Raw genomic sequence first — 27,973 nt, forward strand, 5'->3', positions numbered from 1 at the left:
TTTCTCAGTGTCCCAACCCAAGCTCTGCCAAAACCTGTTGCCAGTTCTGTCCCATCACCCAGCCTGAGAGAAGCCGGACTACAGGAGTACTGGAATAACAAAAACGCAGGAAGCTTTGAGGTTTGCACTGCAATTCCTGCTCAGCTGACACTGTTTTTTACAGGGAATAGCAGCAGGCTGGCTTCATTGCAGGCTATGGGTCTGAGGATGCTCAGGGAGAGGGAAAACAACCCAGGGCCATTGGGAGGAACATGCACAATGTGGGAATCCAGCTACTAGGAAGGATATTTTCTCTGGACTCTGTGCTGTTACACCATCCCTGCACACACTCCCTCCCCCTCTCCTCCATAAGGAGCCCAGCACTCGTCCCTTCCTTACTCCAAATGGGGCAAAGGGGCTCAGTGACACATGGAAATATTTATGCACAGCAAATTAAAGACACTGAGGCAGCCTGACCTTAAAGGAGCATGCACTGCCAGCCCTCTCCTTTCCACTTCCAGCTGCCTCAGCTCTATCCCAAGATTACAGCTCCCAGGAGCCAGGGGTACATGGAAGAACAAGGAGGACTTTTCTCAAGTGGTATTTTCTCCCAAACTCTGTCAGGGCTGGCTAAAGCACAACAGGATTGTGCACTCAGCTCCCAGCCCAGGACACCAGCATGAACAAAGCTCATAGAGCCTCCTCCTTGACCTAAAAGAGTGTTGGGAGCAGTTTTATTAAAACTCTTACATGTACAGGGCAATGGCTAAAATACTGAAAATCTACCACCCTGCAACCCTGAGCAGATCTCAGCCCAAGAACTTCTCTGGTCCAAGTTCCTGGAACTTCCAGAGGGATTCAGAATCCCTGGAAAGCCAGCTCATTGCTGTTTACTCCCAGGGCTGTTGCTACAGCAACAGAGATGCACAAGCATGGACACAGGAATGGGACAGATCTGTCCAACAGCTCCACCTCCTCTCCACCCATATCCATGGATTCCCAGGATACACTTTGTCACCAGGTTCAACTGAACCACCTCAAGAGGCACAAAGCAACAGCCACAGCCAGCTATGGATGTTCCTTCCCTGGTAGCCAAGAACTGGGAAAAGAGGTAAACAGGGAGCATCAGCAGCACAGGGAGTGCAGCCACTGTGCAAAGGGAGGAACAACACCAAAGTTCCTCACAGCCCCTAAAGGCTCAGCCATCATTTCCTCCTCTGGAAACACCAACACTCTTCCCTTCAGCAGCAGAGATCTCATCCTGAAGGGAACTGCTTCCTTTATACATTTTCAGAGGACAAGGTGAGTGCAGCACCCTGTTTCTCCACATTCTGAGCATATCACCACATTCCCACAAGTGCCCTTCCTCCCCCAAACCCAGCCTGTGACCTGTACATCTGAGTGCCTCCTGACATCACTAAAGAGGCACTGGGGGCACAGGGACTGCTCTCCTGACTTGTCAAAGTCACCTCCAGCTGGGATAACCCTGGGAAAACTTATTCCTGCTTATTATAGGAATGTAAATGAAGCCTTTCAGAGATTGTTTGGTAACTCACAGGTAACTTGAAGTACTTCTGTGGTGTTTGGTTCCTTGCTTAGTCAGCACTGCAACTTCCAGGACACACTCAGGGCACAGCCAGGCTTGGGACAGTAAGAATCCAGCAGATATTTACCTCCTGCATCCCTCTCTGCTGACAGGGAACAGCATCCACTTGGTTTCAGGGACATATTCTCCCAGGGACCAGCACAGTCACGCATCTGGCAGGATCTAAATGCTCACAGGGATTTCTAAAGCTTTCCAAGAATAGCCTTCAGTTGCTGCTAGCTTCCACCAAAGCCCTGCCCAGACCAAATCTGAACAGCCCCTGAATTATTTAGAGCTCATTTATTACACCTGGGTCATTTGGAATGACTCATTTGTAGTGCCTCCAGTTTGAGGCATGTGGGAGAGATTAATTACCCCCCTTGCCCAGGTCCTGTCTAGACTGGGCAGTTGAGGTGTGTCCAGCAGACCAGGGACATTTGGCCAGGCTGCGTTTCACACAGGGCACAGAGGAACTCCAGGAAGGAGCTTGGCTTGACAGGAATTGCTAGTGTCACATTTCAAATGTGGGGAAGAGGGAGCAGGTGATGTAAAAACACCCAAATTCTCACCCAGTGCCTGGGGCTCATCCCATGCTCAGTGTCTGCAGGGAGCAACACAGGCAGGGTCACCCCAGTGCACTCATGTGAGTCCCAGATCAGTGGGAGCAGCTCCGGGAAAGCCAGCATGCAGCAGGACTGGCCTCTGTCACCCCCTCCCAGTACCTGGGGGTGACAAACACCAGCAATCTGCAGGGATCATTACCTGGCAGTGAGCAGCTTTACAGGACAAACCAGAACTTGGGCTGAACCTGATGGGATTGCTCCTTGCATCCCACTGTTGGGATACTGTGAAACACTCAAGATGGAGCAACACAGGAAAGGTAGGAAGCTGCATCCTCCTCTTTCCTATCTTACCTGATACAGGCAGCCCACAGCCTGCTCCCCCTAACCTCCCTCTCTCAGCTTTGAAGCCATTTATTCCTCAATTTATTCCTATCCTGTGAGAAAACTGTTACAAGTGTCCTGTCAACATGTGTGGGCCTTCCTGCAGGACTTGTGTCCTGAACTATCACCCCATCCATCCTGCAGAAAGGATACAAACAAGTTGGAAACCACAAGATTCCAGCTGCTGGGAATCAGGGCACTGGTCAGAGCCAGCAGTGCCATCCCTCAGGCATGGGCTGAGCTGGGATCACTCCACAGCACACAGGGCTGTCAGAAAAACCTTGTCCTGCACACTCCCCAGGCTTCATCCCCCAGCTGATGGCTGCACATGCTGCAAAGCCCATCTGAACTCTCTCAGGGTGGACACAGACATGTAAGGGCAGGTTTGGTAACTGCTGTTTACAGGAGAGGCCTCTGCTTCTGGCTGGTAGGGACAGGCAGAGCCTCCTCTCAAATTTCACACAAGGATCTGACCAGAGGGCAGGGCAGTGCTAAGGCAGGACACAAACTGCCTCAGACCATGGGATAGAGCACTGCACTCCCCAGCTCCCTCTCACCTCCCTAACTCTCCAGCACCCACAGCACTTAGGTCTCCTGCTTCCTTTCATGGGTGTGACAACTCTGCCCACAGCCAAAGTAAGGGTGACACTGCACCCAGCCAGGGATGGTCACTCGGGCCCAACACCCCCAGCAGGAGCCATGGCTCAGCCCACAGAGCCCCCAGGGAGGGCGAGGCTCCTCCTCAGACTCTCTCCAGCAGCAGAGCCAGTTTAAGAGGTTCCTACCCCACCCTGTCTCCCCATCTCAGAGTTCCAGCCCCACAGGTTTGCTCACTACCCCAGCACAGACAACAGCTGGGACTGTGCCTCCCCCCTGCCAACTTCCATCCAGGGCATGATCCACAATTCCCTGAGGCAATGTTCACCTCAGGGCCATCAGCTCACGAAGCACTCACTGAAAGAGGGAAAAAACCTCCTCAACCAGCTCTGCCACCCCAGCAATCCTAACTGGGAACCACACCCTGAGATACAGACTGCTGGGAAGGCTGTGATGAGCAGGATTTGTCCTTTGGATAATGGCACTCCCCTGCTGTGCTCCCAAGTCATTCTGAAGTGATCCTGCTTTGCTGCCCTTCATATCTCACCCTGAACATTGTCACTGCAAGCACATGGCAGCACTGTGGTAATGTGCTAATCCCAGTTTACAATTCACAGGGCCTTGCTAGTCCCAGTTCACAGCACAGGCCTGCCAAAATGAGCCCTGGAGCAGGCAGAAGGTGAGATTTCCTCACACTTTCAGCACCCAGGAATATGGCAGGACTGCTTTGCAGAAGGGCAGGCAGCCTCTGTGAGCAGCAGGCCGTTGGATCTTTTTCTCCAGAGCCTTTAAGGAGTCCAGGCTCCTTGTGGGGAGCCCAACAGCCTGGTGTGACATGGGCTGGGTGCAACCATCCAGTGACAGCCAGCAAAGACTTCCAAGTCTCAGAGAGGGACCGTGGCATTGTTAGTGCCAGGGCTGGACTGTCACTCAGGCTCAGGACACAATAGAGCATTTCAGCTCCTCAGTTAAGGGCCTGCAAAACACACAACTCCAGCTTGAAATGCTGGAACCTCAGCCCAAGCCCCAGGAACTGCCTCGTTACGGAGCTGGGCAGAACAACACTCACACGGAATTAGCAGGAAACTACTCCACAGTGCCTGCAAGTCCCATCTCCACTGCTCCCAGTCTCTGGGTGAGGAGCATGGATAGCCCATAACTTGCTCCTCTGTGTCCTCTCCACATTCAGCATCACCCACTGCCTGTGTGAGCCTCCCAGAGCTCACCAGGACACAGCTTCTCCCACAGATGGTCTTGGATGGGTGCAAGACATCCTCCCAAGATATCCCTGAGTCCAGAGCCCTCATCCAGGCCTGTGTCATCCTGGGAGTCATGGATGCAGAGCCTGAACTAGGAAGAAAGTACAGTTAGGGCAGTGCAGCCCATCCAATCAAAGTGTCATTGTGCCACACAGGCATGTGTGACCCAGCAGAGAATTCCTGCAGGAGTGTGACCACACCTGAAGCAGAGGTGAAACTCTCCTCCAAACCCAGATCTTTCACCAACACTGATAAATTCATTCACAAAACAGACACACATCAGATTTTTGTTGAATCAGGCGAAGGCAACATTAGTGCAAACTAAATAAAACAACACAGAACACAAGATTTCCTCTATGTCCCAAGAGAAACTAGTCAGGAAAAAGATGCTGTCAGTGTGATTACCTGACACACCAGAGAACAAACTGCCTCTGCCATCTCAGCTGGCACCATCAAACCACACAATTAATTCAGCTCCTGCACCACCATAAACTGTTCTGGTTCAGGTTGTTTGGCTGGTAGAACTACTATCACACCTGGATTGGTTTTTTAAAATACATTTATTTTTTGCTAATGGAGCCCCAGTCACACACCAGAAACACAGCTGACAGCAGGAGAAACACACTGTACCACCAGCTCACTGCTTCCCTACTTAGGCCTACTAACCCAGCTCCCAAGTCCAAGGCATATATGGGATATTCGAGTAAGTCAAATCATGCTCTACAGAAGAAAAATAATCATTTTTTAAGGGTCCTTCAGCAAGAGAGTGTCACTGACACAGCAGGAGCACATAATGAGCTGGAAGTTTCCAGGAAAAGCATGGCAGGAGGTAGGAGTTAAGCCTCACCCACCACACAGGGGTCATGCCTCCTCCCTGGGCCTCAGGCCAGCACAGACAGCACACGAGGCCACACAAGTCCAGGTGAGCCTCACCCTGCTGCCCATGTGCCTTCCCAAACCCCTTAAGCACGGAGCTCATCAGCCTGCAGGCATTTATCCAGCTTAGCACATTCTGCTGGAGCATGGCCCACCTGCACCAGGACACCAACTCCTCCTGATTTTCATTTGAGAGATGATAAGCATTTTTCAACTGACAAGTTCCTGGCTGATAGCCCCCTTCACCTGCCACATCTTTATCCAGATGTTTTGGGTTAGTCCTGGATCCCTCCCCAGGCAAACCAGCACCTTGAGCTGCATCCTGCACAGCTGTGGGAATAAATGAGGGAGGAGGTGGGACTGCACTGATGCCAAATTAAAACATCCCCCAAAGCACTGGGGAACTCCCCAGCACCCAGAACTGCTCATCTTGAGGACAGAGCTTAATGCCAAGAACCACGCAGCCTCACACCAAATGATTCCAGAGAATTAAAGGATAAAGATTCACCTTTATGGGCAGCACCTTGAAGGTGAGGGTACTGCAGTGACTCAGGGAGGGACTCCACAACAGAGCTGCCACTTGCCCTCCCTGGGGGCTTGCAACTGCCTCAAAACAGCGTGGGAGACACAGCAGCTTCCCTCCCTCTCTGGGAATATCACCTCAGACTCTAAGAGCAGTTGCTCCCAGGCTGTTCCCAGTTACAGCCCAATTCCCAGATCATTGGATTCAGGCAGTCCCAGCACGAACACCAGAGCTCCTGACAGGGCCTGACTGGGACCTGAATGCTGGAACAGCTCCCTTCAGAAGAAAACATTGGGAAGGGACAGAGGCACAGGAAAACTGGAGCTTGAAGCTGGAGCTGGTTCCCTCAGCTTTCACAGCCACTCAAATCAAGATTGGTAACACACAGTGTTTCAGGTCCTCTGCTGTGTCACAAACACACAGAAAAAAACCTGTTGAGACAGAAACTACACTGACACCAGTTTCATGTTCCTATCCCAAAGCTCCTTCCCCAGCTTCAGCCTCCAACCCCCCTTTCCAGAGCTCAGCAGCCAAATTCCCTTCAATAGGACAAACTCGGTGACACAAAAGGACCCACAAAGCCACCAAAGCCAAGCCCACACCTCTGTGCAGGCTGCATCCATCCACCACCAGCCTGTTTGGGTGCTTCAACCCCGCTGCCAGGAAAAGCCTTTCCCCTCTCCAGCTGCAAGAGAACCAAGCCTGGAACAGGATTGTCCCAAGGGCACTACTGACCAGTCTCTGGCTGTATCGGATCCGTTCTTCCTCGGGCTCCATCTCCGACTCTTCGGAGGAGAGCGAGAAGGACACGCCAGGACTGCTGTCGTCGTCCTCTTCCTCCTTGGAAGCCAGAGGCAAACAGTGAAAAAGGGCACAGGGACACCCACACCCCTCACTTCCCTTCTCCTCTTGGGGCCAACCCCACCCCGCCCTGGGGGCTGAGAGAACCCAGTGGATGAGCCCACGCCAACCTCTAAGGCTCCTATTTTAACTTAGAATAAATGTCAGGGTAAATGACTTCACCAGCTCTTCTGTAACACAACAGGAGCTGCAGGTCTCCCACCCTGGCTCCACACTACCACCAGCAGCTCCTCTGGCCCACAGTGGGATAAAAACCAGGGAAGGTGCTGTCAAACCCTGGCTTCTCCAAAATTAAACACTGGAGAGCCAACTTTTGCAAACAACACAATCACTGGCCACAATCACAGGGATATCCTGTACCGTAGCACCTGGGAGAAACTACAGTGGTACAGGATATGTCCCGTGAGCAGGAAAGGCATATGGGATCTCTCCTACATACAGCACCCAAGCAGGGGAGCAGTTAGGGATCTAACTCCTGGCTGGAGGAGACCTAAATGCTGAGCTCTCCAAATGTGCCACCTTCTGACACCACACACCAACCTGGGAAAACCTCCCAGGGCGTCAGATGGCACCTACACTTTTTTTTTTTAAAGGGACAGAAACCAACCAAAGCCTGGGTATGGCACGACTCTTAATCCCCAGGACTATGCCTAAGTCAGACCTTCGGGGAGGAGAATAGGGGAACAGCATCGAGGAAGGGGATCCGCCATCCCCCTCGCAGTGTTAGAGAACCACTAGACCACGCAGGGAGAACTCGCTCCATCCTGCTCCTCCCCGACCCCCGGGTTCGACAGCCGAGCGCTCCCAGTCCCGCCAGCACCTTCCCCACCCCTGCCTCCCTTGGAACCACGGCACAGCACTCCCGCCCCGGCCGAGGGAGTCAGTTTCCCCACACTTGCTGAACTCTGTTTATAAACAACCGGACAAGCGGAGCTCAGCACGCCGGCCCCGCCGCGGGGGAAGGGGCCACCCCCGGCCCGCCGGGCCACCCCAGCCCGCCCCCGCCGGGGCAGGACGGGAGGCGGGAGGGAGAGAGGGAGGGACGGTCCCCGGGGAGCTGTCAGCCGGCACCCGCCGCCCCCTCCTCAACTTCCCGACGCGGCCTCCCGGGGCCCGGCAAGGGGAGAGCCGCCCGCGCCCGCTCCCGCCCGGCCGCGCTCCGGGGCCCCGCACAAACTCGGGGGTCGCCGGTGACCCCGCGGTGCTCACCAGGTCTCTCCTGCGCCTTTGTCCTCTTCTACCGCCGGCACGGGGGGGGGAACAGAACAGACGGAGGAGGAGGAACCCCCCGGTCAGCAGCGATCGCGCCCCGGCCCCGCCGCGCCCCCGGCCTCGCCGCTCCCGGCGCGGGCAGCGGGCGCTGACAGCCCCGCCGGCCGCCCCCCGCCGCCGCGGCCCGCGTCCCCCCGCCGCCACCGCCGCCGCCGCCTCCACCACCACCGCACCCCTCCCGCCGCCGAGTGCCGGGGCTCCGCCGGCGCCGCCCGCCCCGTCCCGCCCGCGCGGTGCCCCCCCGGCGCCGCCGCCCCCCGGCCGGGACGCGGTTCCCCCTCCTCACACAGGAGCCGCCGCCGCCATTTTGAACCCGTCAGAGCCTCACATACACACCGACGCCACGCGCACGCGCCGCGCGCACGGGCCCCCCCGCGACCCGCGCGTGCGCCGTGCACTGCCCAGCCCGGCCCCGCCCCGCCCCGCCCCGCGCGCGCGCGTCTCGGCCCCAGACCCGCCCACTCCCGCACAGACCACGCCCCCTCGTGTGACCGCGCCCCCTCCACCGCGTGGCCACGCCCCTGGCGCGGGGGGCAGGAGAGGGGGAACCTCGGCGGGATTTTGGGGGTTCGTGGCCCAAAACACCCCGCCGTGAGGTCCCTCGCTGTCCCCGCGGGCTTCGCGGCCGCCCGCACGGCTCTGCACGCCTGTATGGGGGTCTGAATGCAGAGACACCGGCAGGTACCTGCATCCACCTAGGCAACTAGTGCAGCTCCTTAGTTATACACTATAAACAGTGTTTTATAAACTATACATAGTTATACAGATAGCTATAGCCTAACTATATGCAGTGATATATAAAATAAATATAGTGATATGGATGACTATACATTAATTATATAGTTAGTTATACATTATATAGCAGTACATATATAAAAAAAAAAATATATAATTATACATATGGTTATAGATCTGTATGTGCAGCACACACCTGGACACACCTGGACACATGCTCACACGCACCTCAACCCAAAATCAGCCGGTGACCCCATCCCTCTCATCCACTGGTCTCTCATCCACTCTGCGCCCGTGGCAGGACCCTAACACCCACACCATGTCCCTGACATCCACACCATGTCCCAAACACCCCCCCACACCCATGTCCCCAATACCCACATCATGTCCCCAGCACCCACACCATGTCCCCAACACCCACCCGGAGTCCCCGAGGCCCCCAGGCCATGCAGGGGCTGCTCCTGCCCCAGGGACGGTTCACGCCATGATTTTTGTGTCACTTTAATGGCAGAAGATGGCCCTGCAGTCATGCCTGTCACCCTCCGGCGCTGGCCTGCCAGCGGGAAGGGCAGCCCCAAATCAGTTCTGTGTCCCCAGAGCCTGGCTGGCAGGGGGTGCTGGCACAGGACGCTGGGATGGATTCCTGGCGGGACAGGGACAGGATGCTGGCATCCCCAGCGGGAAAGGAACTCTGGGATGCAGGCGTGACAGTTCATGCCAGGAATGCTTTCCTGCTGTCACCCCGTGGTGACCGGCGGTGCCAGCCCCGGGCCGGGAGGGTGGCAGCAGCGGCACTCCGGTGGCGGAGGCAGAGGTGTGGCAGCAGCCGCGATGCGGTTGGAGCTCGGGGACAGCGGTGGCTGTCCGAGGGGGCTGTGCCGAGCCGGGGGGCTCAGAGGATGGAGCAGACCCTCCTGGGTCCCGCCTTGCGCTGTCGCCGGCGGGCGGCACTGATGGCGGCACTGCAGGCTGTCACGAAGATGTTCCCGACGTTATCCTGGTACCTGGCCGAGCACTCCATGTAGGACACGGCGCGGACCTGCCGGGCCATGGCCTCTCCCTGCGGGGACACACACACAGTCACACCTCCCCAGGACCCCGCTGTCCTGTGCCGTGCCACCGGGAGGTGACACCCACCTGCTGGCGGGAGACGGGCTCTATCCGTCCGTCCTTCAGCTTCTGCAGCACCTCCTGGTCCTGCCGCAGGTCCGTCTTGCAGCCCACCAGCAGCACCGGGACCCCCTTGCAGAAGTGGTTCACCTCCGGGTACCACTGCGAGGGGACACGTCACCCTGGGATGGGCACCTGCCACCAAGGGATGGGGACAGGGGACAGGCAGCAGCCCCGGGGCTGCGTTACCTTTGTTAGGATGTTGTCAAAGCTGTTGGAGTCGGTGACATCAAAGCACATGAGGACAACGTTGGCATCTGAGTAGGACAGAGGGCGAAGCCTGTCATAGTCTTCCTGTCCTGCCGGGTGGAGAAGGAAACCATGACACACCGTGAAAGTGACATCTGTGGGGATGGCTGTGGGTCAACCCCCCCTCTGCCATGGTCATGGGGGGGACTGCCCTCCAAAGCATGACCACATGTGTGGGACAGCCCAAAACGCCCGGGTGGGAGAGTGGGGGGCACAACAGCCCGGGCTGTCCCCTGCTGTCCCACCTGCTGTGTCCCACAGGTGGATCTTCACAGGCTTGCCGGCAACCTGGAGGGACGCTGTGTACTTCTCGAACACGGTGGGGACATAGACCTGGCAGGGGACAGGACACAGGTCACACAGGCGGCTGTGGGAGGCAGCGACAGAGGGTACCCCAGTGGGGACAGAACAGAGCACAGGCAGGGAAACAGGGAGTGGGAAATGGTGCTTCCTCCCTGGGGCAGTGGCATAGGAACCACCCTTGTCCCCCATCCCCATGGATGCCCTAGAGGGACCTGGGGATTCAGGACAGGGGTTCTGGCGTCTCTGTGGCTGCCCCCCTTCCCTGCTCTCCCTGAGTCCCTTATGTGCTCTCACTGAGGGACAAACCCTGCTTCCCCCCGTGACTCCAAGGCAGAGGCGTCACAGACCCCCATCAGTCAGGCCACCCCCTGTCCCCCTGTCCCGCTTCAAAGGGCCCCGCTGCTGCCACCGTGTCCGTCCCACCGCCCTTTGCCCGCCACCGCTCCCGCAGGCACGGGGACAGTCCCCCACCCACCAGGGGACAGGCATCCCGGTACCTTGGGGAAGTCCCCTTTGGCGAAGGCCACCAGCAGCGACGTCTTCCCGCAGCCGCCATCCCCCACGATGACAGCCTTGACCTCGGTTTCGGGGGCTCCTGGGCTCTGCTCCCCTCGCTCCCGCTGCATGGGGGTGTCCGCTGGGGCCACGGAGCCGGAGTGGCCTCGGCGGGGACAGGGATGGGGACAGGGAGGCGGGAAGCGCCCGCCCGCTCCAGGGTGCGGCTGTCACCCGCCCGCCGGGCGGCCCGCCCGCCCGCCCGGGGCTGTGGCCGCGGCGGTGACAGTGGCCGGGACACACGCACAGGTGTCCTGGCGCACAGGTGACCTTTCTTGTCCCGGCAGGTCCGCGCGGCGCACAAGCGTCACACTGCCACCTGCGTGTCCTGCCTGCCTGTGTGACACTGCCTCGCACTCCTGCCCGCCGCCTCAGGCACACTCCATCATCCCCTGATCCCGCTCCCGATCCCGCTCCCCATCCCGATCCCGCTCGTGCAGATCCCCCTGCGCAGCGCAGCCCCCAGGGGTGGGACCCCGGTACCCTCCCCGGCGCCCCATTCCCGCCTCCGAGCCTGGGGTTTATTGCCCTGAGCATCCGCGGGAGGCAAAGTCCAGGGGTGGAGCGAGGCACGGGGGGGTGACTCACTGCCCTGGCCCCGCTGCCACCGCCAGCCCGGCTGTCACACCCGTGCTGTGCCATGCTGAGCCCGGCCCTGCCGGACTCTCTGTCAGCAGCGCCTGGGTGAGGGGGCAGCCACCCAGCTCCTGTTTTTTCCTAGTGATTCCAACGTGGGTGGGACAGGCTGTGACACCCCGCTTTGCTCCGGGACACGCAATTCCAGCAGTGATGTCCCCCGTGCCCCTGTTTGGATGTGCCCAAGAGCCTCTCCCCTCCCCTCTTCTGCCACCCCAAAACTTTGGTGGAGGTGAATGGGTGCTTCTTGTGTAGGGTTGCAGGGAGGGATGTGGGGTCGTGTGTGCTGTCCCCTGCCGCCCCCCCATCTGCCACCAAAATCAAAATTAAAAATTAAAGGTCTTTGGGGAGATCTTTGCCACCAGTCTCTCCAGGTTCTCTCAGTGAGTACCAGCCTGTCCAGGAGGGCTCTGGAGCCCCCAGACCAATTGAAGCGAATCCAGAATGATGGCTCAGACAACAAATTCCAAATTCTCACCCAGGCCTGGAGCAGGATGAAGTCGGTGGAGAGAGATTCTCACACTGGGAGGCAAATGCACGCGGTAATGAACAATCTCAGAAGGATGCCAGCATAGGGGCAGGATGGGGAGGGGAGGCTGGAGCACTATCAAACAATTAGGAAGGTGGCAATTACCAGTCTAATGAGATATCAGGTTGAATCCTAAAAGCATCAAGATTCTTTCACAGCGAGATGCAACTGCTGCAGTGTTCGTCCTCTGGGGTATTTGCTCGGACAAAACATTTCCTTTCCCGCAAGACCAACAGAATTTTGATGGGAGAAGAGGCAGCCTGTGTGCAACTGCCCAGTGCTCTCAGTGTCTGACCCGTGATTGTGCAGAAACGCCCCAAAAAGCAGCTTTATTTGGGGACAAACAGGCTGCTTGGAGCTTCTGAGGACGTGGAGACCGCTGTTTTCCTCATTGGAGAAGACTGTGGCGAGGAGCACCGGAGGGAGGGAGCGTGCCCTGCTCGGACACACCAACAGGTCGGGCCCAAGGAAAGGTAGGGGATCGGGACCAGAGTCCAGCCCTGGGCACTGCTTGTTTCTCCCTGGATGTCCCCAAAGCCCCTCTCACCGCTCCCATGGTTGTCCTCAGTCGGGATAACTGGATTGATCCAACCCTCCCTCTGCCCTCACCTCATTCCCAGCCATCCCACGGCCTCCCTGTCCCCAGCCCTGTTGTGCCACCTCACTGGGATCCCCCTCCCTTCACATCCCCTGGGGTCCCACTAACCCCCCTCTGCTCTGACCACAGCTGGGGACCACATCCCACCTCCCACCATGGAGCTGAACCAGACGTCCCCACCTGCCTCACCTCCCCTGATGGACACTGAAGGAGATGATTCCTGCGGGATCAATGTCACTGATGTGGCTGTAAACGGTGTCACTCTGCTCATCTGCCTCTGTGGGCTGGCTGGGAACGGGGCTGTGCTCTGGCTCCTGGGATTCCACATCCGCAGGAACCCCATCACCGTCTACATCCTCAACCTGGCCGTCGCCGACTTCACCTTCCTCCTCTTCATGATCCCCTCCTCCCTGCTCTACCTGCTGGAGGAATTGTCCTGCTCCACTGTTGTGTCCCTGAAGTACCTGAGGTCCCTTCTCCTGCTGTCGCTGTTCTCCTACAACATGGGGCTGTACCTGCTGACGGCCATCAGCATCGAGAGGTGTGGCTCAATTCTCTTCCCCCTCTGGTACCGCTGCCACCGTCCCCAGCGCCTCTCATGGGTGGTGTGTGCCCTGCTCTGGGCCCTTTCCATCACTGTCATGGTCGTGGTGACCTTCCTGTGCCTGTCACACGAGCACGAGCACTGCCGGGTGGCTCTCATCTCCATGTACGCCCTCAGCTTCCTCATCTTTGCTCCACCCATGGTCATCTCCAACGTGATCCTCTTCATCAAGGTCCAGTGTGGCTCCAAGAGACGTCAGCCTAAGAGGCTCTATGTCGTTATCTTCCTCACTGTGCTCTTCTTCCTCATCTTTGGAGTGCCCCTCAGCCTCTCCAATTTCCTGCAGCAGCTCAGCCCCAGTGTTGTGTCCTCCCAGGTGGTTTTCCTGCTCGCCTGCATCAACAGCAGCATCAACCCCTTCATCTACTTCTTGGTGGGCAGCTGCTGGAGGCACTGCTCCGTCGTGTCCCTCCAGGTTGCCTTCCGGAGGGTCTTTGAGGAGACAGGGATCACCACAGTGTCCAGCTGAGAGGCCATTGTGGTCCCACCAGCCTTGCTGCCCACGCTGTCTTCATGCTCAGCTGCCCACGCTTGCTCCCAGCCAGGCCTGCAGGTCATCTTCCTGCAGCTGTGAGTCAGGATGCATCCCACAGCTTTTCCATCCCTTTTCCCATCCCACTGATCCATGTTGTTGTGTTGTTGTGTCTATCTCTATCCCTGTCCTTGTCCCTATCCCTATCCCTATCCCTATCCCTATCCCTATCCCTATCCCTATTCCTATCCCTATCCCTACCTATCATTGCATCCCCATCCTATCTGCATTCCCACCCCAGTCCTATCCCCAAACTATCCTCATCTCGGCTCCCCTTCCCTGTTGCCTGTACCTATCCCATGCCGTGCCATGCCGTGCCATGCCAGGCCGTGCCGTGCCATGCTATCCCGCCGGTTTCCCAGCTGGCGTCCGCTCCGAGCGCGATCCGTCGGGCTCTGCTGCCCTCCTGTGGAATTATTTGGGATTGCCGGCATCCGGACCCTTCCCGATCCCCTCTCATATCCCATATTCCCCGCTAGGGCCGCCTTCCCCCCTGACAGCCCCGCTCCGCCCGGGAACCCCGGCTGTGTGTCCACTCCTGGCCATTCCACGCTCCTCTGCCCCAATAAACGCTGATGGATCCATCCCACTGTCGCCTCTGGTCCCTCTCCTGGGAGGCTGGGGGGCGGGACACGGCGGGTGAAGCTGGGGAGGGGAATGTCCCACAGAAACAGTCCCTAAAAACCGTGTGAGGCAGCCTGGGGTGAGCAGCCCGTGGGGAGGGTCTGGAGCCTCAGGCACGGGGCTGGGAGGGATGGGAAGGACGGGAGGTGGGTGGGCTGCATGGGAAGTGGGATGGGAGGGTGGTGTGGGAGGGCTGGGACATGATGGAGCTGCTGGGAAGATGTGGTGGGAAGGTGTGGGGTGTGGTGGGGCTGGAGAGAAGGTGTGGGGTGTGGTGGGGCTGGAGAGAAGGTGTGGGGTGTGGTGGGGCTGGTGACCTCAGGGAAGCCCCAGGGAGGGGGGTGATTCCCCGTGGAGCCCATGGTGACAAGCACAGGTGTCACCCTGCTCCTGGAAGGGGGTGGCTGTGCTGAGGAGCACGGACTCCTTCTCCCCTTGGAGCTGCACCACCTGAGCCTGCTGAGGGAGCAGCTGCAGGCAGTGGAGAGGAAGAATTTCTGAAGGCAGAGACACCTTTGCTCCTGGCTGACAAAATTGAAAAGTAAAGATCTCTGGGGAGATCTCTGCTGTGACACTGACAGAGCACTTGGGGTGGGGAATGCTGAGCCCCTGGGCCATCGTGTCTGTGCCAGCCCAGCTCTGGGGATCATGGTTGCTCCAGGGAGCACACGCCATGGCTGTGTTCCCTCCCTCCAGCCACATTCCAGGCTGGCAGCAGCAGCCAGAGGAAGCCAGGAAGCGCTGGCAGAGAGGGCAAAGGCAGCTCAGGGTTCATGGTGCTGTTTATTGGTATCAGACTTCAGTGGGATGCAGGAACCAGGTGCCAGGGGGAATTTTGGGATCACAGCCATGTTGGGAAGGATCCATTTGGGGAACAGTGCTCCAGGACCCCTGAGAGAGGAGCATAGCCATGCTCCAATGTGCTCTGTGCAGATCACTCCCCCACATGGCCCTTGGCAATGCCCCCCTGCTCCCTTCTCCTGCAGGATTACAGCACCACAGGGAGGGGGATCCCATGGATATTTATTAATCAGGTGACTCAAGGAAATCCTCAGCCACTCTGCCAAGGTCCTACAGCAGAGCAGTGGAAGGGATCAACAGGCTGGAAAGGCTGTGTCCATGGCAGGATCATCGCTGTGGGCAGTGTTTTCTTCTGGCTGCTCAAAGACCCTCTGGAGGGAGAGCTGGAGGGACCTCACAGAGCAGGGCCTCCAGCACCTCCCTGCCAAGAAGTAGATGAAAGGGTTGATGCTGCTCTGGATGCAGGCGAGCAGAAAAGCCACCTGGGAGGGCACAACGGTGTAGCCGAGCTGCTGCAGGAAATTGAAGAGGCTGAGGGGAAGAGCAAAGAGGAGGCAGAAGAGCACAACGAGGCAAATAACAATGCCGAGTCTCTTGGGTTGCTGTTGCTGGGAGCCATACTTGACCTTAATGAGGAGGATTATGCTGGAAATGACCATGGCTGGGGCAAAGACGAAGAGGTTGATGGCGTACATGGTGATGAGAGACACCTGGCAGTGGTCATGCTCTCGTGACAGGCACAGGGCAGTCATTGTGACGATGACAGTGATGGAGAGGGCCCAGAGCAGGGCACACACCACCCATGAGAGGCGCTGGGGACGGCAGCAGCGGTACCAGAGTGGACAGAGGATAGATGTGCACCTGTCAATGCTGATGGCTGTCAGCAGGTACAGCCCCAGGTTGTAGGAGAAAAGCAGGAGTGGGAAAAGTGCCCTCATGAACACCAGGGGCACGACTGTGGAGCAGGACAATTCCTCCAGCAGATAGAGCAGAGTGGAGGGGACCGCGAAGTGGAGGAAGGAGAAGTTGGCGAAGGCCAGGTTGATGATGTAACAGGTGGTGGGGGTCCTCTGGAGGAGGCAGAGCACAGCCCCGTTCCCAGCCAGCCCACAGAGGCAGATGAGCAGGGTCACACTGTCTATGGCCCCATGAGTGACATCAATGTCACAGAGATCGTCCCCTTCAGTGGGTGAGGCAGGAGATGGGGACACGGTGGTCACCTCCATGGATGGACGCTGGGCAGGCAGTGGGATGTGGCCCCTGGCTGTGGTCAGAGTGGATGGGCAGTCAGTGCTTGGAGAATCCAGGGATGGACCATGCGGCTCCTCAGCAGCTCCCTGCAGTGGGAAGGATTCAGTGGGGAGGAGTGAGATGTGCAGGGGAGAAGGGTGGTGGAAATTGTGGATTGGGAAAGGGTTGGGATGTTCACCAGGAGATGCAGAAGGGAAGTGCAGGGCAGAGGAGGGGGGAGCTGGGGAGGGCCCTGGGGTCACCAGGAGAGGGTGGCAGGAACAGAGCAGCTGCTGCAGGAGAAGAAGGTGGGGTAGGGAGGAAGGCAAACATTCCACTGACCTGTTCCCTGGGGGGCAGCAGCAGGCAAAGGGCTCTGTGCAGATCAGCGGCGCTTCCTGGTACCTCTTGCTCCTTTGGGATCCATGTCCTAAAGCGGCTCCTGGCAGGTCAGGGACATGAAGGAGAAAGTGCCCAGGTCACAGGAGCTCCCCACTCCTGTCCTGCTGGCTCCTCTCTGTGCCTTTTCCCGGTGTTGCTCCCCAAGGCTTGGTGGAATCACGGGGGAGTCGGAAATTGCATCTTTGGCTTCGTCAGAGCTCCACTTCTACTGAGTCATTTATCTTTTTTTTTTTTTGGTTTTTGTCCAGTAAGGAAATGGCTTTTGCCAGACACTCCACAAACAGAATTTTGCAATTGGCTCATCATTTCCTCCTGATTAGAAACATTCCTTCCCTGAAGAATGTCCCTTTCTCCAAGTGCCTCCACTCTCCCGACAGGCTTCTACCATTCCTCATTTCCCTTCACTATGGGGTCACTGTCCGTCCAGGAGCAGAGGGATGCTGGTGATGCTGGTGGCGCTGGAATGCCGGCAGTGCCGGCAGTGCTGATGATGAAGCAGCTGGGTGCTTGTCAGAAGCATTTCGCATTCTGGGAAGAGCTCCAGGATCATTGCCAAAACCTCTCCAGAGGGCCAAAGGACGCTCAGCTGAGCTCCCTCGCCCTGTCCCCATCCCATCCTCACCCCTGCTCCCCATCTCGCTCTCCGCCCCATCCTCTCCCCATCCTCTCCCACCCCGCAGCTTTCCGGGCCGGCGGCCTCTCCCTGCTCCGAGCGCGGCCCGTCGGGCTCTGCTGCCCTCCAGTGGCCAGATTTGGGATCGCCAGCAGCCAGGCAGCCTCCGAGCCCTGCGACCCTCTCCTGAGCCTTCCTGACCCTTCCTCATCTCCTCGGACACCCCAGACCAGCCCCCGCCGGGCACCGACAGCCCCGCTCCTGCCCCGCTCCACCCGGCACTCCCGGCAGTGTCTCTGCCCCTCCTGGTCGTGGACTTCTAGGACCTGGGAGGGAGGAGGAAAGCCCTGCTCCCGTGTGCTCCCCTCAGAGCATCCCTCCCACATGCCGATGCTCCCTTCTGCTGCAGGATTAGACCGCGAGAGTGCTCCAAAAGAGTGTTTGAGATCGCTGAAAAAGTCACCACCAAAGGACTCTGTAAAAACCGGCTTTAATATTAAGCATCAGCACAACGGAATTCATTGGCCAGGAGCATTTCTGAGATCTCAGTGTGGACTGGAAAGAGGGTGAGGATGCACCAGCAGAGGGAGGGATGATACTGTGGATATTTATGAATCAGGTCACTCAAGGAATCTCTCAGCTGCTGTGGTGGGGTTATTCAGCAGTGCAGTGGCAGGAATCAAAAGGCTCAGAGCACAATGTCCATGACGGGATCATTGCTGCAGGCAGTGTCTTCTTCTGTGTCCCCAAAGACTCTCAGGAGGGCCTTCCTTAGGGACCCCATGGAGCAGGGCCTCCTGCAACCCTCCATGGAGCAGGGCCTCCTGCAGCTCCCCACCAAGAAGCAGATGAAGGGATTGATGGTGCTGTGGATGCAGGCAAGCAGGAAAACCTCTTGGGGTGACACCATGGTGTAGCCAAACTGATGCAGTAAAGTCCAGAGGGAGTCTCCAGTGGGAGAGTGAAGGGGAGGATGAAGAGCACAGTGAGGAGGATAAAGATGTCGAGTCTCTTGGGTTGCTGCTGCTGGGAGATACACTTGACCTTAATGAATTGTGCTGGAAATGAGCATGGCTGGAGCAAAGAGCAGGAGGTTGAGGGCATTCATGGAGATGAGAGACACCTGGCAGTGCTGGGGCTTCAGTGACAGGCACAGGATAACCACTGTAACAAAGGGGAGGGCCCAGAGAAGGACAGTCATGAACCTTGATAGATGCCGGGGACGGTGGCAGCGGTACCAGAGTGGGGAGAGGACGGATGTGCACCTCTCGATGCTGATGGCTGTCAGCAGGTAGAGCCCCGTGGTGTAAGAGAACAGCGAGAGCTGGAAAAACAACCTCAGGTACTCCCGGAGTGTAAGAGTGTAGCAGGAAACTTCCTCCAGGAGGTGGAGCAGGAGGGAGGTGGCCACAAAGAGCAGGAAGATGAAGTCGGCGACAGCCGAATGGAAGATATGGACTGTGATAGGGTTCCTGCAGAAGCTGAGGAGAGGAGAGCCCCGTTCCCAGCCAGCCCACAGAGGCCAATGACCACATCAGTGATATCAATCCCACGTGTATTATCTCCTTCAGTGGGTGAGGCAGGAGATGGGGACACGGTGGTCACCTCCATGGATGGACGCTGGGCAGGCAGTGGGATGTGGCCCCTGGCTGTGGTCAGAGTGGATGGGCAGTCAGTGCTTGGAGAATCCAGGGATGGACCATGTGGCTCCTCAGCAGCTGCCTGCAGTGGGAAGGATTCAGTGGGGAGGGGTGAGATGTGCAGGGGAGGAGGGCAGTGGGAATTGTGGGGTGGGAGAGGGAGGTGGGAGGGTTGGGCTGTTTGTCAGGGGATGCAGACGCAAAGCACAGGGCAGGGGAGGGGGGACCTGGGGAGGGCCCTGGGGTCAGCGGGAGAGGGTGGCAGGAACAGAGCAGCTGCTGCAGGAGAGGAAGGTGGGGTAGGGAGGAAGGCCAACATTCCACTGACCTGTTCCCTGTGGGGCAGCAGCAGGCAAAGGGCTCTGTGCAGATCAGCGGCGCTTCCTGGTACCTCTTGCTCCTTTGGGATCCATGTCCTAAAGTGGCTCCTGGCAGGTCAGGGACATGAAGGAGAAAGTGCCCAGGTCGCCAGGAGCTCCCCACTCCTGTCCCACCACCTGCTGTCTGTGCCTAATCCTGTTGTTGCCCTCCAGGACTCAGTGCAGTCATGGAGCAGTCAGAAATTGCAACTTTGGCTATGTCAGAGCTCTACTTCCTTAGAGATATTTATCCTGGGGGGATTTTTTTTTTTTTTTTTTTTTTTTTTTTGCTACAGAGGAAGTGACTTTGTCAAAAGCTCCAAATGAAACACTTTGGCTCATAATTTTATGCTGATTAGAAACATTCCTTTCCTGCAGAATGTCCCACTCTCCAAATGCCTTTCCTCTCCAGACAGGCTTCTACCACTCCCTGTTTCCCTTCTCTTTGGGGTCATGGTCCCTCCAGCAGCAGAGGGATGCTGGTGGCACAGGAATGCTGGCAGTGCTAGCAGTGCTGATGAGTCTGATGAGTCAGTTGGGTGCTTCTCAGAAACAACTCCTGTTCCAGGAAGGGCTCTATGATCATTGCCAAAACATGCTCTGGTCCCAAGGAAGCACAGCTCAGCTGCTCCCTATCCTATCCCATCTCATCCCCACCCCTGATCCCCATCCCCACCCCTGATCTCCATCCCCACCCCATCCTATCACATCCCACAGGTTTCCCAGACAGAGCCATTCCCCATTCTGAGCATGGCCTTTCAGGCTCCGCTCTCCTCCAGTGGGGAGATTTGGGATTGCCGGCATCCAGGCCCCCTCCAACCCGCTCCGAGCCTCTCCTGACCCCTCTGAATCCACCTGCAACACCCCAGACAGTCCCCAGGGCCCCCTTTTCACCCCCAACAGCCCCGATCCTGCTCTGCTCCAACAGGGACCCCCGGCAGTGTCCCTGCTCCTCCTGGCCGCAGCGTTCTAGGACCCAGGAGGGAGGAGGAAAGCCCAGCTCCAATGTGCTCCTCAGGATCACACAGGATGATAAACGTGGCTGGAGCCAGTGCAGAAACAGATTTGGAGGCCTGCAGTGGTTTTGGGGCAAGTTCTGTAACAAGAAGCAACACTGCATGGCCAAAGGAAAAGTTGAAGGCAAGGTCACCTTTAATATGTCAGCACTCAGTGAATGCAACCACCAGAGACCCCTGTGAATGATCCTCCAGGATCAGAAAAGGACTTGGAGAAGGAGGTGGGTGCATGGAAATGAGTCCAAGGAAAGTGATGTTTATGTATTAGATAAGAAAGACACTTTAATGATTCTGTGTGGTTATGATGGATAAAACCCCTGTTGTAAAGTCTCACCCCAAACAGAAATATGGAGAGATCCTCCTGTGTGTCCTGCAGAGGTAAATAATTCCTGCTTTTTCTAATGCTTCCCATTGTGTTGCAAGGTTTATTCCAACTGATTTTGGTATCACTCCCATTCTGATCTTCACACCTCTCCCCATCCCACCCCACCCCACCCCACCCCACCCCACCCCACCCCATCCCATCCCATCCCATCCCATCCCATCCCATCCCATCCCATCCCATCCCATCCCATCCCATCCCATCCCATCTCATCCGTGGCTGCTCCCCAGCTTGAAGCGCTGCCCATCAGGCTCTGCTGCCCTCCAATTGGGACATTTGGGATCAGCAGCATCCAGACCCTTCCTTACCTCCTCCAGACCCCTCAAGAACCCTCTGACCCTTCTGGACCCCTCTGAGAACCTCCAGACCCTCCCTGGGTCCGCCTTTTCCCGTATGACAGCCCCGCTCCTGCCCTGCTCAACCCAGGACCATGGGCAATGTCTCTGCTTCTCCCAGCCATTTCTGCTTTTGTACATAAAAATTCACAATTTAGCAAAGAAAGGACATGAACAGCATTTAGCTGGAATGGTATCTCATGCCTGTTCCTTGCTTCCAGTTCTGCCCCAGTCAGATGTCTCAGGCACTAAGAGAGCTGGGAGAGCAGCATTTCTGGCACATTTGCCAGAGCAGATGCAGACGTGTGTGCACAGAGCCAGCCAGGCAGGCAGAGTCAGTGCAAGGTCCCTGTGAGCAATTGCCCTGGCAGGCAGTGAAATGCTCCCTGCGGATCCCTTTGCATCTCCTGCCTGTGCCAAGGGCTGGGCCTGGAGCCCTGGGGGGCTGGGCCCAGGAGCCGTGGGCGTTCGGGGATCAGCCGAGGGCAGCAGACGGGAGAGATCCCAGCTGGGAGAGGCCCCGGTGCCAGGGAGCTCCTGCTCAGCGCTGCTGGGCCCGGGAGAGCTCCAAGGGTCTCCTTTGGGGCCGCTGCTCCCAGGGCCCCAAGGGATGGGCGTCACTGCCAGCAATGCTTCACCCTGGCCACGCTTGGGGCCGGCAGCTTCCTGTGACAGTGGCAGAGCAGGGATGCTGTGGCATCCAGGGCACTCCAGTAATTTCCAAGGCTGTTGATAAAAGCCCAGGAGGCCGTTGGACAGCAGCAGCTCCTGGGAGCAGAGGGTGTTTCTGATCAGCGCCACAGGAGCTGAGCCCAGGGGCTGCTCCTCCAGGCTGAGGCCTCACAAGCACGGATCAGAGCCCAGAGCGGCCTGGAAAGGGGCTGGGGATGCACCAGCACAGGCAGGGTGACCCTGTGGGTATTTATTGATCAGGAGACTCAAGGAATCTCTCAGCCACTGTCCCAGGGTCCTTCAGCAGTGCAGTAGAAGGGATCAACAGGCTCAGACCCCCGTGTTCACAACAGGATCATTTCCAGAGGCAGGGTTTTCTTTTGGCTCCTCAAACACCCTCTTGATCGCCTTCCTTAGGGACTGCATGGAGGAGTGCTTCCTGCAGCTCTCCATGGAGCAGTGTCTCCAGCAGCTCCTCATGGACCAGTCTCTCTTCCAGCTCCCCACCAAGAAACAGATGAAGGGTTTGATGCTGCTATTGATGCAGGCAAGTAGGAAAACTGCCTGGGAGGACACAACCGTGTAACCGAGCTGCTGCAGGAAATTCCAGAGACTGAAGGGCAGACTGAAGAGGGCAATGAGGAAGATAACAATGTCGAGCCTCTTGTGTTGCTGCTGCTGCTGGGAGCCAGTCTTGAGATGAATGAAGAGGATTGTGCTGGAAATGACCATGGGCACAGCAAATAGGAAGAGGTTGAGGGCGTACATGGAGGTGAGAGCCACCTGGCATTGCTCCTGCTCGTGTGACTGGCACAGGGAAGTCACCGTGGGATTGACAGCGATGAAAATGAAGAGGAGGACCCAGAACAGTGCAGTCATCAACACCCACAACAAGTGCTCAGACAGTTGGAAACCACAGAATACCAGGCAGAGGACAGACCTGCACCTCTGAATGCTGATGAACATCAGCCGGTACAGCCCTATAATGTAGGTGAACAGTGACAGCTGGAAGAGCAAGCTTAAATACATCAGGGACATTATAGCAGAGCAGGACACTTCCTCCACAAGGAAGAGCAGGGTGGAAGGCAACATGAAGATGAGGAAGAGGAAGTCGATGATGGCCTGTTTGGAGATGAAGTGGGTGGTGGCATTAACTTGCAGGAACCAGAGAACAACTGCATTCCCAGCCAGCCCACAGAGGCCAACAAGCAGTGTCACAAAGTCTATGGCCATGTTGGTGACATTGATCTCACACGGAGCAGGTGTGTCAGTTGGTGAGGTGAAAAGAGGGGACACGGTGCTCACCTCCATGGATGGATGCTGGGCAGGCAGTGGGATGTGGCCCCTGGCTGTGGTCAGAGTGGATGGGCAGTCAGTGCTTGGAGAATCCAGGGATGGACCATGCAGCTCCTCAGCAGCTGCCTGCAGTGGGAAGGATTCAGTGGGGAAGAGTGAGATGTGCAGGGGAGGAGGGCGGTGGAAATTGTGGGGTGGGAGAGGGAGGTGGGAGGGTTGGGCTGGTGTGCAGGGGATTGATAAATAAGAGAGAATAAATATTTTCAACACTCCTGAAGTTGCTCAAAGATTAGTGGCCCCTAAGTGGCCGAAAAGATTAAGGGACATAAAGATGTGCACCTAGGGTGATAAATGTGGCTGGAGCCAGTGCAGAAACAGATAAGGAGGCCTGAAGTATTTTTGGGGCAAGTTCCATTGCAAGAAGCAAGAGCACATGGCCAAAGGAAAAGTTCAAGGTAAGGTCACGTTTAATATCAGAGTGAATACGACCACCAGAGACCCCTCTCAATGAACCTCCAGAAGCATCAAAGGACTCCAAGCAAGAAATGGATGCATAGAAATGAGTTCTAGGAAAATGGTCTTTATGTACTAGATGAAAAAGACTTTTAAATGTCTATGTGTGGTTATAATGGATAAAACCCCTGCTGTAAAGTTTCGTTACACAGAGATCAAAGAGTTTGTTCTGTTTGTGCTGTGCAGGTAAAGAATTCCTGCTTCCAAATGCTTCCCATTGTTTGTTCCCATTATTTCAGCCAATTTTGATGCTGAGATACAGACGGGATGCACAGGGCAGGAGAGGGGGGAGCTGTGGAGGGCCCTGGGGTCAGCGGGAGAGGGTGGCAGGAACAGAGCAGCTGCTGCAGGAGAGGAAGGTGGGGTAGGGAGGAAGGCAAACATTCCACTGACCTGTTCCCTGTGGGGCAGCAGCAGGCAAAGGGCTCTGTGCAGATCAGCGGCGCTTCCTGGTACCTCTTGCTCCTTTGGGATCCATGTCCTAAAGCAGCTCCTGGCAGGTCAGGGACATGAAGGAGAAAGTGCCCAGGTCTCCAGGAGCTCACCATTCCCATCCTGCTGGCTCTTTCTGTGCCCTATCTCACAGTTGTATCCCAAAGACTTGTGGGGTCACGGAGGAGTAAGAAATTGCAACTTTGGCTGCATTAGAGCATTAGAGTTTCACTTCTATTGGTTGGGTTGGGTTGGTTGTTTTTTTTTTTTTTGCTATAAAGGTAGTGAGTTTTGTCAAAACTCCACTGGAAGAATGGAATGGGTTGTCTTTTCCACCTGATTTGAAACTCTCCTTCCCTGGACCATGTCCCATTCTCTGACTGCCTTCCCTCTCCTGACAGGTTTCTACTATTTCTTATTTCTCTTCCATGAGGGGTCATGGTCCCTCCAGCAGCAGAGGGATGCTGGTGGTGCTGGTGGCACCAGAATGGTGCCAGCACTGCCAATGCTGGTAGAGCATCAGGCTGCTTCTCAGAAAAAACTCTCTTGCTGGTAAGAGGTCTGGGATCATTGCCAAAACCTGCCCTGGGCCCAAGGAAACAGGGCTGAGGCAAGAATTCCCATTTTTCATTCAAGTGCAGGCTCACACTGCCCAAGGGAAGAACAGCAAACAGTTGCTTTGTGTTGATTTGGCACAGCCTGGTTTTTTGGTAGCAGGGGAGAGCCACAGAAAGGGGCTCCTGTTAGAAGCTGCTGGAAGCTTCCAGCATGTCTGACAGAGGCAGTTTCTGATGGCTATGAAGATGGACATGCTGCTGGCTCAATTAGAGAGGTTGGTGATGCCTCTGTGATGACATTTTCAAGAAGAATATCAAAGCAGCACACACACGGTTTTTACCAGGGATGGCGAGGCACCGCTGCTGGGGCCATCCTGCCGTGGCCGCTGCCATCTTGGTGTGGCCTGTGGCAAGCCTTGCCTGCCTGGCTGCCCCTAGCCAGCTGTGCTGTGGGCAGAAGGGCAGGGGCGGCAGTGGCAGCTACTCCTTCTCAGCACCCCACATAAAGAGATGTGCTAAATTGAGCCAGCACCCGCAGCGGCCGCTGCTGCCTGCATGGTGTTGGAGGCATGATGTGGGCGGTGGTGAAAACATGGCGAGCGATTTCCCAATGCGAATCCTGGACAAGACCAACCTCTCAGCACTGTGGAATATTGGAAGAATCTTGGAACTGAGAGAAGTTGTTGGCAATGGTACCTAATGGCAGCAGTTTTTCATCTGGTCAGAGAAGAGAGGGAGGTGAGGACATGTGAGGGAAAACAACATGGCGGCACCAAGGTGAAGGCTCCCTGATGCCTTCTCTTCTCCAGGCTCAGAGACCCCCAGAACACTCCCAGCTCAGAGACCTCAGAGAAGCCACAGGGAGAGGGTTGATGTCCCATGGAGCCCATGGTGACAAACACAGATGTCACCCTGCTCCTGGAAGGCGGTGGCTGTGCTGAGGAGCATGGACTCCTTCTCCCCTTAGGGCTGCACCATCCCAGCCTGCTGAGGGAGGCCAAAGCCAGGGCAGAGGAAGAATTTGTGAAGGCACAAAAGCACCAGCAAGGAAATCAGTAAAAAAAAGGTTTAATATTAAGCAAAACAATGTGCTACCCCTATTTGTGTGTTTGTGTGTATTCAAGGGATTATTACAAAAGGACAGCATGGGTAAGGATTAAAAGGAAAATGGCTTAAAAGCTTTAGAGCATTCCAACTTAACAGCACTTCAGTTACACCTTAAACTTAGCCATTCAGCAGAGGAATATCACTTAGCAGCATTTAACCTTATTTATGCCTGATCCTTGCTTCCAGGCCTGCCCCAGTCAGATGTCTCAGGCACTAAGAGAGCTGGGAGAGCAGCATTTCTGGCACATTTGCCAGAGCAGATGCAGACGTGTGTGCACAGAGCCAGCCAGGCAGGCAGAGTCAGTGCAAGGTCCCTGTGAGCAATTGCCCTGGCAGGCAGTGAAATGCTCCCTGCGGATCCCTTTGCATCTCCTGCCTGTGCCAAGGGCTGGGCCTGGAGCCCTGGGGGGCTGGGCCCAGGAGCCGTGGGCGTTCGGGGATCAGCCGAGGGCAGCAGACGGGAGAGATCCCAGCTGGGAGAGGCCCCGGTGCCAGGGAGCTCCTGCTCAGCACTGCTGGGCCCGGGAGAGCTCCAAGGGTCTCCTTTGGGGCCGCTGCTCCCAGGGCCCCAAGGGATGGGCGTCACTGCCAGCAATGCTTCACCCTGGCCACGCTTGGGGCCGGCAGCTTCCTGTGACAGTGGCAGAGCAGGGATGCTGTGGCATCCAGGGCACTCCAGTAATTTCCAAGGCTGTTGATAAAAGCCCAGGAGGTCGTTGGACAGCAGCAGCTCCTGGGAGCAGAGGGTGTTTCTGATCAGCGCCACAGGAGCTGAGCCCAGGGGCTGCTCCTCCAGGCTGAGGCCTCACAAGCACGGATCAGAGCCCAGAGCAGCCTGGAAAGGGGCTGGGGATGCACCAGCACAGGCAGGGTGATCCTGTGGGTATTTAATGATCAGGAGACTCAAGGAATCTCTCAGCCACTGTCCCAGGGTCCTTCAGCAGTGCAGTGGATGGGAACAACAGGCTCAGACCCCCGTGTTCACAACAGGATCATTTCCAGAGGCAGTGTTTTCTTTTGGCTCCTCAAACACCCTCTTGATCGCCTTCCTTAGGGACTGCATGGAGGAGTGCTTCCTGCAGCTCTCCATGGAGCAGTGTCTCCAGCAGCTCCTCATGGACCAGTCTCTCTTCCAGCTCCCCACCAAGAAGTAGATGAAGGGTTTGATGCTGCTGGTGATGCAGGTGAGCAGGAAAACCACCTGGGAGGGCACAGCTGTGTAACCGAGCTGCTGCAGGAGAAACCAGAGACTCAGGGGCAGACTGAAGAGTACAATGAGGAAGATAACGATGTCAAGCCTCCTCTGTTGCTGCAGTAGGGAGCCAGTCTTGAGATGAATGAAGAGGATTGTGCTGGAGATGACCATGGGTGCAGCAAATAGGAAGAGGTTGAGGGCGTACATGGAGGTGACAGCCACCCGGCATTGCTCCTGCTCGTGTGACTGGCACAGGGAAGTCACCGTGGGATTGACAGCGATGACAACAAAGAACAAGGCCCAGAACAGGATTTTCATCACCACCAACAGCAGGCGCTCAGAAAGTTGGCAACCACAGAAAAACAGGCAGAGGATGTACCTGCACCTCTCGATGCTGGTGAACATCAGCCGGTACAGCCCTATACTGTAGGCGACCAGCGACAGCTGGGAAAGCAAGCTGAAATACATTGGGGGCATTATAGCAGAGCAGGAAACCTCCTCCACAATGAACAGCAGGGTGGAGGGGACCATGATGATGAGGAAGAGGAAGTCGATGCTGGCCTGATTGAATGCTAGAAAGTAAGTGGTGGCATTAATGTGCAGGAGCCAGGGGACAGTCCCATTCCCAGCCAGCCCACAGAGGCCGATGAGCAGGGTCACAAAGTGCACGGCCACGCTGGAGACATTGATCTCACACGGAGCAGGTGTGTCAGTTGGTGAGGTGAAAAGAGGGGACACGGTGCTCACCTCCATGGATGGACGCTGGGCAGGCAGTGGGATGTGGCCCCTGGCTGTGGTCAGAGTGGATGGGCAGTCAGTGCTTGGAGAATCCAGGGATGGACCATGCAGCTCCTCAGCAGCTGCCTGCAGTGGGAAGGATTCAGTGGGGAAGAGTGAGATGTGCAGGGGAGGAGGGCGGTGGAAATTGTGGGGTGGGAGAGGGAGGTGGGAGGGTTGGGCTGGTGTGCAGGGGATTGATAAATAAGAGAGAA

The 27,973-nt window shown here is 56.7% G+C and overlaps 6 protein-coding genes and 1 pseudogene across 7 annotated transcripts in view; 1 reads left to right on the forward strand and 6 right to left on the reverse strand.

Moving 5' to 3' along the window:
- The window catches only part of KDM2A (lysine demethylase 2A), a 32,257-nt gene extending 23,953 nt beyond the window's left edge, over positions 1 to 8,304 (reverse strand). For both annotated transcript variants that reach the window (XM_071428256.1, XM_071428255.1), the window contains exons 1-3: positions 8,183 to 8,304; positions 7,834 to 7,861; positions 6,499 to 6,603 (exon numbers count right to left, since the gene is read on the reverse strand). In XM_071428256.1, the coding sequence (XP_071284357.1) occupies positions 6,499 to 6,603; positions 7,834 to 7,861; positions 8,183 to 8,202 (153 nt within the window). In that variant the 5' untranslated portion in view covers positions 8,203 to 8,304. The remainder of the gene's footprint in view (positions 1 to 6,498; positions 6,604 to 7,833; positions 7,862 to 8,182) is intronic.
- Positions 8,305 to 9,116: 812 nt separating this feature from the next.
- On the reverse strand, positions 9,117 to 12,857 carry RHOD (ras homolog family member D). The gene is made up of 5 exons (XM_071428288.1): positions 10,851 to 12,857; positions 10,296 to 10,383; positions 9,991 to 10,100; positions 9,769 to 9,903; positions 9,117 to 9,691 (listed from the first exon to the last, which is right to left on the reverse strand). Exons 1-5 carry the CDS (start codon positions 10,977 to 10,979, stop codon positions 9,524 to 9,526), a joined length of 630 nt encoding a protein of 209 aa, XP_071284389.1. The 5' UTR covers positions 10,980 to 12,857; the 3' UTR covers positions 9,117 to 9,523.
- On the forward strand, positions 12,827 to 13,950 carry LOC139590563 (mas-related G-protein coupled receptor member H-like). Its single transcript, XM_071428276.1, has one exon. It carries the CDS (start codon positions 12,827 to 12,829, stop codon positions 13,742 to 13,744), a length of 918 nt encoding a protein of 305 aa, XP_071284377.1. The 3' UTR covers positions 13,745 to 13,950.
- Positions 13,951 to 15,437: 1,487 nt separating this feature from the next.
- Positions 15,438 to 17,505, reverse strand: LOC139590559 (proto-oncogene Mas-like). Its single transcript, XM_071428273.1, has 2 exons — positions 16,805 to 17,505; positions 15,438 to 16,569 (listed from the first exon to the last, which is right to left on the reverse strand). Exon 2 carries the CDS (start codon positions 16,456 to 16,458, stop codon positions 15,526 to 15,528), a length of 933 nt encoding a protein of 310 aa, XP_071284374.1. The 5' UTR covers positions 16,459 to 16,569; positions 16,805 to 17,505; the 3' UTR covers positions 15,438 to 15,525.
- A 446-nt stretch (positions 17,506 to 17,951) lies between these two features.
- Positions 17,952 to 25,634, reverse strand: LOC139590560 (mas-related G-protein coupled receptor member H-like; annotated as a pseudogene).
- On the reverse strand, positions 22,117 to 27,786 carry LOC139590553 (mas-related G-protein coupled receptor member A1-like). Its single transcript, XM_071428263.1, has 2 exons — positions 27,729 to 27,786; positions 22,117 to 23,303 (listed from the first exon to the last, which is right to left on the reverse strand). Exons 1-2 carry the CDS (start codon positions 27,732 to 27,734, stop codon positions 22,212 to 22,214), a joined length of 1,098 nt encoding a protein of 365 aa, XP_071284364.1. The 5' UTR covers positions 27,735 to 27,786; the 3' UTR covers positions 22,117 to 22,211.
- LOC139590556 (mas-related G-protein coupled receptor member D-like) lies at positions 25,732 to 27,734 on the reverse strand. Its single transcript, XM_071428267.1, has one exon. The coding sequence runs from the start codon at positions 27,732 to 27,734 to the stop codon at positions 26,754 to 26,756; it is 981 nt and encodes a 326-aa protein (XP_071284368.1). The 3' UTR covers positions 25,732 to 26,753.
- Positions 27,787 to 27,973: the final 187 nt, after the last annotated feature.

The sequence above is a fragment of the Agelaius tricolor genome, unplaced genomic scaffold, assembly GCF_023055355.1.
Source record: "Agelaius tricolor isolate 1412-34295 unplaced genomic scaffold, bAgeTri1.0.p SCAF_5, whole genome shotgun sequence".
NCBI lineage: Eukaryota > Metazoa > Chordata > Aves > Passeriformes > Icteridae > Agelaius > Agelaius tricolor.

Excerpts from the sequence above, each read along its gene's own strand:
- LOC139590559 (XM_071428273.1), bottom strand. The coding sequence starts at position 16,458 with ATGGAGGTGACCACCGTGTCCCCATCTCCTGCCTCACCCACTGAAGGG.
- RHOD (XM_071428288.1), bottom strand. The coding sequence starts at position 10,979 with ATGCAGCGGGAGCGAGGGGAGCAGAGCCCAGGAGCCCCCGAAACCGAG. Across the intron at positions 9,904-9,990 it reads TTGACAACATCCTAACAAAG|TGGTACCCGGAGGTGAACCA; the intron begins GTAACGCAGCCC and ends GTCCCCTCGCAG. Across the intron at positions 9,692-9,768 it reads AGCCCGTCTCCCGCCAGCAG|GGAGAGGCCATGGCCCGGCA; the intron begins GTGGGTGTCACC and ends GTGTCCCCGCAG.
- LOC139590556 (XM_071428267.1), bottom strand. The coding sequence starts at position 27,734 with ATGGAGGTGAGCACCGTGTCCCCTCTTTTCACCTCACCAACTGACACA.
- LOC139590563 (XM_071428276.1), top strand. The coding sequence starts at position 12,827 with ATGGAGCTGAACCAGACGTCCCCACCTGCCTCACCTCCCCTGATGGAC.